This window comes from Lampris incognitus, chromosome 11 (assembly GCF_029633865.1).
Source record: "Lampris incognitus isolate fLamInc1 chromosome 11, fLamInc1.hap2, whole genome shotgun sequence".
NCBI lineage: Eukaryota > Metazoa > Chordata > Actinopteri > Lampriformes > Lampridae > Lampris > Lampris incognitus.
In genome coordinates, this window is record NC_079221.1 from 48,324,804 (window position 1) to 48,337,978 (window position 13,175).

The following is a 13,175-nucleotide window of genomic DNA, read 5'->3' on the forward strand; positions in this document are numbered from 1 at the left end:
TTTGACTCCAGTTTTGTGGCTTTCTCAGTGTACTTAACATATAATAACAACACAACAATCTCCAGATATATATTTTATTTTATTTAACCTTTATTTAACCAGGAGGATCCCGTTGAAATTACAAACCTCTTTTTCAAGGGAGACCGCCAAGATAGGCAGCACAGTTATAAAATCACACAGTTGCAAAATTACACATTTGAAAACACAAACTAAAGACAAAAAAATTAGCAAAAAAGTAAATTACAAGCAGATTATAAAAAATAAGTACATGTTGTGAAATCAGCTTCAAGTACTCTCAATTTGGATTTAAAACGGCTCAGTGAGATTAACTCTGTAAGTTTCCAGTCATTCTGCAACATATTCCAGGTTAAAGGTGCAGAATGAACAAAAGCCTTTTTACCCAATTCAGTGTAGGCATATGAAACAGAAAGCAACACATAGCCAAGACAACGAAAGGAGTAAGGGCCAACACTTCTCAGTGCAATTAAGTCACAGATGTAGGAAGGCAGTAGACCGAGGATTGCCTTATATATAAAAGTAAACCAATGACTGAGCCTTCGGGTGGCCAGAGCAGGCCATCCCACCTGAGCATACAACTCACAGTGATGTGTCAATGATTTGCAATTAGTAATAAATCTCAAAGAAGAATGGTAGGCAGTGTCTAACGTGTGGAGACATTGAGCAGAAACATTCATATACAAAAGATCTCCATAATCCAACACAGGTAAAAAGGTGGCAGCAACAAGTCGCTTTTTTACATTTAAATCTAAACACAACTTATTTCAAAAATAAAAACCTAATTTCAGCCTCAGCCTTTTCACAAGATTCTCCACATGTGGCTCGAAAGTGAGGGAGTCATAAATCAGGACACCCAGGTATTTGTACACATTGACCACCTCTGTTTCATTTCCCTCTAAAGTGGTTACTGAAGGGATAATTTGTGATATCTTCTTAGAATTGGAAAACAGCATAAGCTTAGTCTTATCAGCTTTTAGAACAAGTTTCAACTGAAATAATGAGTGGTGGACAGCTACAAAGGCTTTCTGCAGGGATTCAATGGCCTGAACAAGAGTAGATCCACAGCAATAAATAACTGTATCATCAGCATAAAAATGCAAATTAGCATCTGACACATGTAGACCCAAATCATTGATGTAAATAATGAATAAAAGGGGACCTAATACAGAGCCCTGCGACACCCCCTTGTGGACAGTAACAACATCAGAACACACACCCTTATATTTAGTGCACTGAGTTCTGTTTCTAAGGTAATTTGAGAACCAAGCGACTGCTTGCTCTGAAAATCCTGAAAGACGGAGTCTACATTTTAAAATACTGTGGTCAACAGTGTCAACGCTTTTGACAAATCAATAAAAAGTGACGCACAATGTTGTTTCTTATCAAGAGCAACAGAAATGTCATTAACCAACTTCATTGCAGCTGTGATGGTACTATTTTTTTCTAAAGCCTGATTGATATTTCGATAGGATGGCATTGGAGTGTAAAAACTCCTTTACTTGCTCCCCCACAAGAGCTTCAAGAATTTTGGCCAGCACAGATAGATTCGATATTGGTCTATAATTAGTTAAAATCGCTGGCTCACCCCCTTTTAATAGAGGGAGAACAAAAGCTGATTTCCATACCAGGGGAATTTCATTATTTTCCACTGTAAGATTAAAAAGGTATGCAAGAGGCTCTGCCACAAAATCAGCAGCCAGTTTCAAGAAGTAAGGTTCAATTTGATCAGGTCCAAAGGATTTTCTAGGATCTAAAGCCTTAAGGGCATTATACACTTCCTGAACAGAGAAAGGTACAAAGTTGAAAGGCTGACCACCATACATTGAGAGGTCTGCGCAAGGTTTCACAGAGACAGATACCGAGTCAAAGAAAGAGCCAGAAGATATAAAATTCTCATTAAAACAAGTGAGTACCTCCATTTTATCATAGACAGGAACAGAGTCCTTTAAAACATAGGTAGGTATAGCTTCAGAGCTTTTGCTCACAGAAAGTGAATGATAACTTTCCAAAATTTTTGAGGATTATTTGGTGACAGACAAATAGTATTCTGATTTGGCTTTCTTAATAAAAGAGCATTTGTTTCTTAGTTGTCTGAAAACGAGCCAATCAGCTGAGGAACCTGATTTTCTTGCCTTTGACCAAGCCAGATTACGCACATGAGTAGTATCTGCAAGCTCTGGGGAGAACCAGGAGTTATCTCGACCCTTTACCCTATATCCTCTTAATGGGGCATGGGGCATATACACAAGGATTGACTGTATACATGTGAAATAAGAGGCAATAAAGTGCAGGAGTGCAGAGACTATATCAAAGATGCTGAAATAAATGTACTGACGACCTGTCCAGGTCTCGCCCCGCCTGCCACCCAATGACTGCTGGGATAGGCTCCAGTATCCCCGCGACCCTGAGAGCAGGATATAGGGTTTGGATAATGGATGAAATGGATGAAATACATGTTAGCAGGTTGCTTGCATACATGCCTAAGGTAGATGGACATGATAGAACATACCAGTATACATACAATGTATGGTACAGTATATACAGAATGGTTGGATTTATTAACAGTGGTAAGTGTTCATTTGAATGACAGCCCGTGGAAAGAAACTATTTTTTCATATCTGTAGCGCCTGCCAGAGGGGAGGAGTTGGAACAGGTTGTGACCAGGGTGTGATGGGTCTGCAGTGATGTTGCCCGCCCGTTTCCTGACTCTGGAGGTGTATAAGTCTTGAATGGAGGGCAGGTTGGCACCAATAATTTTCTCTGCAGACTTAACTGTCCGTTGCAGTCTGTCCCTGTCCTGTTTGGTGGCAGATCCGAACCAGACAGTGATGGATGTGCAGAGGACAGGCTGGATTATTGCAGTGTAGAAGTAAATCAGCCGTTCCTGATGCAGGTTGAACTTCCTGAGCTGGCAGAGAAAATACATCCTCTGCTGGGCCTTTTTGATGATTGTGTCTATGCTCGATGCCCGCCTTAGGTCCGGGGAGATTGTGGAACCCAGAAATCTGTAGGTTTTCACTGCAGACACCATGCTCTTGAGTATCGTGGGGGGGCAGTGTTGTGGGGCTCCTCCTGAAGTCCACTGTCATCACCACAATTTTGAGCATGCTCCAGGTTCTTAACAGCTGCACCAGAGGGCCAACTGATCATCCTCCCATCTATATGCAGACTCGTCACCATCCCGGTTAAGGCCAATGATGGTTGTGTTGTCCACAAACTTTAGAAGTTTCAACAGGCGGGTCTCTTGAGGTGCAGTCATTTGTGTTGAAGGGAGGGCACCGTTTTGAAATGATGATTTCATTTATTGAAGGAAAAAAATTATCCAACATCCATATCACCTATGTGAAAAAGTAATTGCCCCCCAGAACTTAATAACTGGTTGTGCCAACTTCAGCATCAACAACTGCAACCAAGCGCTTCCTATAACTGGAAAAGGTCTTTCCCATCGCTGTGGAGGAATTTTGGTCCACTCGTCTTTGCAGAATTGCTGTAATTCAGCGACATCAGAAGGTTTTCAAGCATGAACTGCTTTTTTAAGGTCCTGCCATAGTATCTTGATGGGGTTCAAATCAGGACTTTAGCTAGACCACTTTATAGCCAATCTGAAGTGGACTTACTCTTGTGTATTGGATCATTGTCCTGCTGCAGAGCGCAATTGCGCGTCAGCTTCAGACCACGGACTAACATTCTCCTTCAGAATTTTCTGCTAAGGAGCAGAATTCATGGTCCCTTCAATGATGGCTAGTCTTCAGGCCCTGAGGCAGCAAAGCATCCTCACACCATCACACTACCACCACCCTGTTTCATGTTGTGAAATGCTGTGTTTGCTTTATGCCAGACATATCGGGACCTGTGTCATCCAAAAAGTTCCACTTTTGACTCATCTGTCCACAGAACATTATCGAAAAAGGCTTGGGGGGCATCAGTGTGCTTTTTTGCAACTGTGAAACGACTACTCATGTTTCGCTTAGTTAGCAGTGCTTTGCAGCTTGCAACTCTCCCATGAATTTCATTTTTGTCCAGTCTATTTCTTATTGTCAAATCATGAACAATGACCTTAGCTGAGGCTAGAGAGGCCTGTAGTTCTTTAGATGTTGTCCTGGGTTTATTTGTGACTTCCTGGATCAGTCATTGCTACAACCCTTGGAGGAATTTTGGTAGGCCAGCCACTCCTGGGAAGATTCATCAGTGTTACAAGTTTTCTCCATTTAGAAAGAATGCCTTTCACTGTGGTTCGCTAGAATCCCAGAGCCTTAGAAATGTCTTTGTAACCCTTTCCAGGTTGCTATATCTCAACAACTTTTTTTTCTCATCTCTTCCGGAATTCCGTTTGATTGTGGCATAGTGTGCTGCTTGTTGAGAACATGTAGCCTCATCCATATTGATGGTAAGGTTCTATATGTCATTGTTTAGATTCAACAGGGCTGGGAGTAATCAAGTCTGAGTGTGTCTGCTCTAATGGAATCCAGTGATCAATTACATGTGGTTAATGGGTTGATTCAGTAACTAAGAGGGCATTTACTTTTTCACACAGGGTCAGTTGGTGTTGGATAACTTCTTTCCTTCAATAAAAGTATCATTTAAAAACTGAATTTTGTGTTTACCCGGGTTCGCGTCTTAAATTAAATTTTGTATGAGAGCTGAAACAATTACGTGTGTCAATTATGCTAAAATAGAGGAAATCAGTAAGGGGGCACATTTTTTTTACGTACTGTAAATCTCCCGCTTTAGAAAAAAGCCTGCCATGAGCAAGTCGCAGATGCAATAGTTCAGTCATTCCTCTTAAAGCATCCTATGTAAGACCGATACAGCAATCATATGGCTTTTTTTTCAAACTATCATCATTCAAGAACTTAAGTAAATGTGAGTGAATCTTTTGTTCACAAAACTTTTACAGATTGACTGTGACTCACGTTCGTACATGAGCCCGACATGTAACATTGCCATACAAATTACAGATCAGGCTACATGTGTGAGTTGCCTTGTAAATGTAAATAGTTTCATGTATCCATGTGTGGGATTGTTGACTAGGAAGTCATTGAATACGTTTTTGGAGTCAGAAACGCTTTATTTGTCATTTCATTTTATGCACTTGCGCACATGAAATGAAACGAAACATTGTTTCCCCAGCCCACAGCAGTGCAACACAAAAACAAAAACACACCCAAAAGCTACAAGAACTACAAGAACACATATATCCAAACTAACACATATATCTAAACTAAAATAAATAAATAAATCACTGTCCAGGAGAACGAACGCCAGCCAGGATGACTGTCAGAACTGCCGGTCTGCATGGGCTAGCAGTTAGCTTAGCCTGCCCCGCTTCCGCGTCCTGTCAGACCGCCCTCGGTGATTTCTCTGCGGGCGAAGCTTCAGTTGCGCAGCTTCAGTCAGGGCCATGGTCCTTGGGCCCACAGGATGCAGCAGACCAAGCTCCCTCAACCGAGCCAATGCCAGCTCTCCCAGCCAGACACCTTCGACACACCTACCTGCTCTCCATACGACGACACTAAAAATACAGTCAAGGCCAGGCGAGGCCACCACCAGACCACCCTCAGTGTTATCGGAACTGCCAGTCTGCATGGCCTAGCAATTAGCATAGCCTGTCCCGCTTCCGCGTCCTTTCAGACCACCCTTGGCGTTACCTCATCGGGCATAGCTCTGCAGGCTATTGTCTGTAGTCCCCGTTCACATTTGTTAAAACTCATGTGCTTTCATTTTTCTTACCGCTGTGTTCGTTTGAGTGTATGTGTGTCCACATGTGTTTCCAGGAGGCCTCTCTCATCGAGCTGCAGGCTTCCTTAAAGGGGCAGCTAGAGGCTAACCAGCAGCAGCTAGAGAGCTCCAAGGTAAAGCCGCCCAGCACCTTTCTTCTTACCCACTTTCATACCCACCTTTGTTCTGACATAACAAGGAGAACCAGGGATGTGAACTCATTTTATTCAGTCTCGTTTTTTTTTTCTTTTAATTTCAAATGAGATCCCTCTGTTTCCTCTTTCACCATTATTTATTTTGTTTTGTCGCCACCATCACATTTAAACAGGGAGGAATAGCAGAAGGGGAAACCTGCACCAGCCTTACCTTATGTTCAGATGTCTTTAGTTGTTACACTTACAGTTACTCTTAAACAGTCACTGCATTTACGTGCACAGTTAAGCGGTGCTACGGTTATAGCTCGATTAGGCCATGTAATTGGACTACTGTCGTTGTCCCAGTATACAAGAACCAGGGGAGAATCAATTTATTGATGGAAGTATATCTGACCCCGGTATGGCAGGTGGCGATATGCCCCCTTTCAGCTGGTTGCTATTGGACCTTTTTCCAGTTGACCTATTGCGTCACATACCAAACAAGCGACAAACAAGTTAGCAGTCGGCAAGCGGGTTCCATGTCGAGTGGTGAAAACACGGACAACTTTACAGCACTGTACATTTCATACGTACTCTTCGCTTTACTTTTGGTACAAATGAGATACACGCTATCCCTGGTGCTCATGGTGTCAAGAAATGCATGGTTCTCGCTCTAGCACTCGCCATGTTGATACTGTTGATGCTACGCTGTTCGACTTCCGGGTGGAAGACCGCCGCGGGAACTATGTATCATGCGCATAACGCCTAGGCCAGTTCAGGGCTGATTGAAGCGTATACATGCCAGAGTAAATCGATCCCCAACCACATTGTCTAGGTGTGTTAGTCCGACTTCGAGAAATTCGATTTAGTACGATTTCAGTCGGACTAACACATTTACATGTATTTTAAAAGTCCAGTTTTACTCAGACCAACACAATAAATCGACTTTTTCTAACACCATGTGAACATAGTGTAAAGTACATGGATAAGCAGACACATTAGCCCTTGGCTAACGGGTCACGCCCTTTAATCGAGCGGTGTAGCGATGTCTCCCGCGATGCGGGAGATACGAGTTCGTGTCCCGGCTGCAGCAGTTCCTGTGGTTGCCCCCCCTGAATTCGCTACAGTACTGACTGTGTTTTGTTGTGTGTTGAGATTGAGGTCTTTCAGCTGATGGCGGAGCGCCACCGTCTACAGGAGCAGCTGAAGTATGGGATGGAGCAGCAGCAGAGAACGACCAGCTCCCTGCAGCAACACATCAGCAGCCTGCAGGAGGAATGCAACACAGCCAAGGTACACACACACACACACACACACACTAATATCCTACACAGAGGCCCACAAGCAAATATTATCAAACACACACTTAATGTTCAAACCCCAGAAGACAATCCGTCAGCCTTACCATTAACGGAATGCACTTTACCTGCCCGTTGCCCTACCTCTGTTCTTTCTCTGCCCTTGTTGTTCTTTTTTTTAATCTCTAGTCTTTCATCACCAGTCAGTAATATGCTGTTTCTGTTAACTACTTTTTTCTTCTTGCTTTGTTCATTTATCCATTTGTTCCAATAGACTGATCATTACCCTGCGTGATATTATGATAGATACTAGTAAGTGACCCGCAACCAAGTTGCGGTGATCATGACGTTTATTAGCTATCCACCCGTGTAAATCTCCCTCGTCTTCATCCTGCCAGCTAACCGCCTTCCCCCTGCCCCTAAACCCCCCCCACTCCAACTCCCTCCCCCCAAATGCTCAGAATCACTTGAAATGCCGAGAAAAGTGGTTTTTAGCCATTTTTAGAAAATGCATATTTTGCATAATTATGCACAATTATTATAACTATATTTTAATTTTATGCTATTTTTCTGGTACTCTCTGGAACAATACCTACCACCTCCAAAAGAAATTAGGATCATAAATGCTTTAGTTTTCGGTCCCACTATCTACACTAACACACACACACACTAACACCACACACACACAGATTCCGAAAATATATGAGTAGAAGGTGCGAAAGTACCCACACCTGTACGACACGTCACAGAGAGGATACATACCACCGTCTCTTCAGTTTATGTTCTTGTAGAGCCAGCAGGCAAGAGCATCTCTTCCTCGTCGTCAGTGTCGGACGCCATGACAGAAGAGTGTAACAACACGCAAGCATTGTGGGTAATGTAGTGTTTCACGGACGGTTTTACAGGAAACTGCAACGCGAAAGTGCGCTCGACTATGGAAGCCCAAATGACTGCGGACATTCCTCGTGGAGTCCGCTCCGCGTGGGTTCCGCCCGAGTATGTTTGGGCCTTTAAATCTGATTCATCAGATAAGACACTCGGACACTTCCACGCGCGCAACAGCGGACAACTTTATTGTTCGTCAGACCCGCCAAAACCCGAACCGCCCGCACGCGCTGATTTACATTGAAAAACAGAATATTGAGTTCACTTCACGTGACAGCTGCCATATACGCCCGTGCTCGACCCATGCAAATGCGACTCTGACGTTGTGGCTTATTTCACGGACGCTTGCTATTTGCAACGCTGCTCGCTGTCTCCGACCGCCATCCAGCAACCCGTTAAGAGCGCGAGGTTTGTGCGAACGGCGGAAAGAGCCGAGGCGTGACGTAGCCAGAGCCCGCCATCTTGTTGAACTGCTCAGGATTATGAAGGGATTCCACATATTTTATGCATATTCTGCATATTATGCATAATTTTAATGTTCTGCTATTTGTTATAGGTGCCCCTGATCATCCCCAATAACCTCCAAAAAGAATCTAGGCCCCAAGTGCTTTAGTTTGGCCGTTTATAGACTCCCACACAGACACACACCAGACACACATTGTGAAAATACGGGAGTAGATCCCATCATAACAAGAGTATGACGAGTGCAGCCTCGCTGAATGGCTGAAACCATTCTTGCCGTCTGGTCCAGCAGCCTTCCGTGTGTTCACTCTGCGCAGTGATTCTCTGACCTCTGCGACTGATAGAGTGAGCACCTGGTTTTCTGGGTCACTGGGGATTTTTGTGGCTGGGTCAGTATTGTCCTTGTCGAAGCGGGCATAGAAATGATTTAGCTTGTCTGGCAGGGAGGCATCATGGACATCATCTGGCATCATCTGAACTTATTACTAAGTCTAACACCTCCACATGTCACCTGGATCCAAATCCCACAACCCTAGTTAAAACATGCCTGCCCTCTATCATCTCCCTGATAACCTCCATCATCAACTCCTCTGTCCACTGGTACAGTTCCCCCTTCACTGCAGGTTTCCATAATCAGACCAACTCTGAAAAAAATTAATTTAGATTCCACTGACCAAAACAACTACCGGCCTATTTCCAGTTAACCATTCATCTCCAAAATCTTTGAAAGGGTAGTTGCATTTCTCTGTCTTGATAACAATAATCTCTTTGAACAATTTCAATCTAGCTTTCGCCCTGAACATAACACAGAAACAGCCCTGGTTAAGATCACTAATAACCTCCTTCGTGCAGCTGACACGGGTCTACCCTATCCTCATCCTCCTTGACCTCACTGCAGCCTTTGATACTATATCCCACCAGCTCCTCATGGATCATCTGGCTAGCATTGGAGTCAGGGGCACTGTCTGTCAGTGGTTTGCTTCCTACCTTAAAGACAGGACACATTTTGTACAAATTCAGTATTACCGGCCAGAAAGTTTGATAGTTCCTCATAGATTTCCACAGGGTTCCGTGTTGGGGCCACTCCTATTTATATTGTACCGCCTCCCTCTTTGCAACATCTTCCAGCACTATGGTATCCATTTCCACTACTATGCTGATGATACACAGCTTTGTGTGTCCACTAAGCCCACTTCCACGCTCCCCTCCAGTACCCTCACTGCTTTTCTCCACGATGTACAGATATGGCTGACTAACAATTGTCTGAAATTCAACAGTAGTACAACTGAGCTACTCCTCATTGGCACTAAAGCTGTATTCTCAAAAACTAATATTTGCTCACTTCCCATTGACCATAGCTGTCTCCACTCAGGATAAGAGCCTTGGTGTTATCCTAGATAGTACCCTTTCCTTTTCCAGTCATATAAACAATGTCTCTGAGATTGTTTTTTTCCATCTGTGAAACATCTCCAGACTATGCCCCGGAAGTCTTAGACAATGTCCTCTGTAGCTCTGTAGGGTGTCTGGGCTCAGTGTAAGAGATAGCGTGAAGCGTTCAGACATCCGGAGAGAGCTCAGAGTAGAGCCACTGCTGCTTCGCATCGAAAGGAGCCAGTTGAGGTGGTTCGGGCATCTGATTAGGATGCCTCCTGGGCTCCTTCCTTTGGAGGTTTTCTGGGCATGGCCAACTGGAAGGAGACCCCGGGGTAGACCCAGAACTCGCTGGAGGGACTACATGTCCAATCTGGCCTGGGAACACCTTGGGATCCCCCAAGAGGAGCTGGAGGGCATTGCTGGGGAGAAGGACATCTACAATCTGGCTTCACTTTGCCACCTCACTATCTGCATTTACATACAGGTGTGCACATTCTCCCATCAAGTTTTTTTATTTATTTATTTTTTTGTTTCCCCCCTTTTTCTCCCCAATTGTATCCGGCCAATTACCCCACTCTTCTGAGCCATCCCAGTTGCTGCTCCACCCCCTCTGCTAATCCAGGGAGGGCTGCAGACTACCACATGCCTCCTCCAATACATGTGGGGTCACCAGCTGCTTCTTTTCACCTGACAGTGAGGATTTTCACCAGGGGGACATAGCACGTGGGAGGATCATGCTATTCCCCCCAGTTCCCCCTCCCCCCTGAACAGGCGCACCGACCGACCAGAGGAGGCGCTAGTGCAACGACCAGGACACATACCCACATCCGGCTTCCCACCCGCAGACACGGCCAATTGTGTCTGTAGGGACACCCGACCAAGCCGGGGGTAACACAGGGATTCAAAATGGTGATCCCCATGTTGGTAGGCTATGGAATAGACCGCCACGCCACCCAGATGCCCCGCCACCAAGACGCCCATGTTTGTTTTTATAGATCACAAATTATGCGTGGGAAGTGGCTTATGCGTTTTTCAGGCTTCGTCTTGTGCGTACACAATGGTTATAAGTGAGACCCCTGAACGACAATTGTGAGCTTTTATTGTGAGTTGCATAGTAAGGACCAGGAATTCAAATATTGCTGTTTAACAGCTGTGTAAATTGTGTATATACTATCTGCAGGCTGAGCTGATGTCAACAGCAGCAGAGTTTGAGAGCTACAAGGTGCGTGTCCACAATGTGCTCAAACAGCAGAAGCACAAAAGCACTTTACAGAGCGAAGGAGACCCCGGCAAGCTGGAAAGGTAAGGCTTAACTATGCATGCAAAAAAGAAGAGAGAATTCAGAAAACCACAAGTGTATGTGTGATGGGTGTAGTCGTCATTGTGTCTCTGACATTGACCCAAAAGTAATGCCCACGCAGACTAGGAAGATGGTATAGCCATTGAAAATCTATCATCTTTGCTCAATTTTCATCCAAAACAAATAATTACTGTACAGCTATTCCATGGAGTAAATTTTCTTGTATTTTCAAACTTACACAGACACACACACACACACACATTGGGGGGTGGGTGCAGTATGAATTGTGTGTGAATAATCGAGTGGCGTTTCTAATGTGTGTACCAGGGAGCAGCTCTCTGCACAAGTGGAGCAGCTGCAGGCCAAGGTGGTGGAGAGCCAGCAAAGCCTCCAGAGCAGCATGGCAGAACTCCAGCAGCTTCAAACTGAACATGACACTCTGCTGGACCGCCACAACAAAATCCTCCATGAGACTGTCAGCGAGGAGGCGGAGCTCAGAGAGAAGTGAGTGGGGTCGGGTGAAGTGTGTTTGCATACCTGTTTACCAGCAACACCTTGGCTTCTGAATTGTTTCATTATTTCCCATGTCTGGTTACCATCTGTTTAATTGCACCTAGTGATCGTCCTGACACCTCATCCTATTCCTTTATTTAAATACCCTTCAAACTCTCTTAATCCCACACCAAAGTGTCCTGACTTATACACTCACTGGCCACTTTATTAGGTACACCTTGCTAGTACCGGGTTGGACCCCCTTTTGCCTTCAGAACTGCCTTAATCCTTCGTGGCATAGATTCAACAACGTACTGGAAACATTCCTCAGTGAGTTTGGTCCATATTGACATGATAGCATCAGGCAGCTGCTGCAGATTTGTCGGCTGCACATCCATGATGCGAATCTCCCGGTCCACCACATCCCAAAGGTGGCCTATTGGATTGAGATCTGGTGACTGTGGAGGCCATTTGAGTACAGTGAACTCATTGTCATGTTCAAGAAACCAGTCTGAGATGATTCGAGCTTTATGACATGGCGCGTTATCCTGCTGGACGTGGCCATCAGAAGATGGGAACACTGTGGTCATAAAGGGATGGACATGGTCAGCAACAATACTCAGGTAGGCTGTGGCGTTGACACGATGCTCAGTTGGTACTAAGGGGCCCAAAGTGTGCCAAGAAAATATCCCCCACACCATTACACCACCACCAGCAGCCTGAACCGTTGATACAAGGCAGGACGGATCCATGCTTTCATGTTGTTGACGCCAAATTCTGACCCTACCATCCAAATGTTGCAGCAGAAATCGAGACTCATCAGACCAGGCAACGTTTTTCCAATCTTCTATTGTCCAATTTTGGTGAGCCTGTGCGAATTGTAGCCTCAGTTTCCTGTTCTTAGCTGACAGGAGTGGCACCCGGTGTGGTCTTCTGCTGCTGTAGCCCATCTGCCTCAAGGTTCGACGTGTTGTGCATTCAGAGATGCTCTTCTGCATACCTCGGTTGTAATGAGTGGTTATTTGAGTTACTGTTGCCTTTCTATCAGCTCGAACCAGTCTGACCATTCTCCTCTGACCTCTGGCATCAACAAGGCATTTTCGCCCACAGAACTGCCGCTCACTGGATATTTTCTCTTTTTCGGACCATTCTCTGTAAACCCTAGAGATGGTTGTGCGTGAAAATCCCAGTAGATCAGCAGTTTCTGAAATACTCAGACCAGCCCATCTGGCACCAACAACCATGCCACGTTCAAAGTCACTTAAATCACCTTTCTTCCCCATTCTGATGCTTGGTTTGAACTGCAGCAGATCGTCTTGACCATGTCTACATGCCTAAATGCATTGAGTTGCTGCCATGTGATTGGCTGATTAGAAATTTGCGTTAATGAGCAGTTGGACAGGTGTGCCTAATAAAGTGGCCGGTGAGTGTATATCGCCCTCACATAGGACTCTCGTTCTTGATTCTTCAGTTCAGCCTAAACTAATAAACCTT

General features: G+C 44.8%; 1 protein-coding gene across 1 annotated transcript in view; it reads left to right on the top strand.

The window, feature by feature from the left end:
• Nucleotides 1–13,175, top strand: part of LOC130120620 (GRIP and coiled-coil domain-containing protein 2) — a 48,241-nt gene that overhangs the window by 19,646 nt on the left and 15,420 nt on the right. The window contains exons 16-19 of the mRNA XM_056289267.1: nt 5,793–5,870; nt 7,026–7,163; nt 11,070–11,191; nt 11,517–11,693. Of these exons, the coding sequence (XP_056145242.1) occupies nt 5,793–5,870; nt 7,026–7,163; nt 11,070–11,191; nt 11,517–11,693 (515 nt within the window). The remainder of the gene's footprint in view (nt 1–5,792; nt 5,871–7,025; nt 7,164–11,069; nt 11,192–11,516; nt 11,694–13,175) is intronic.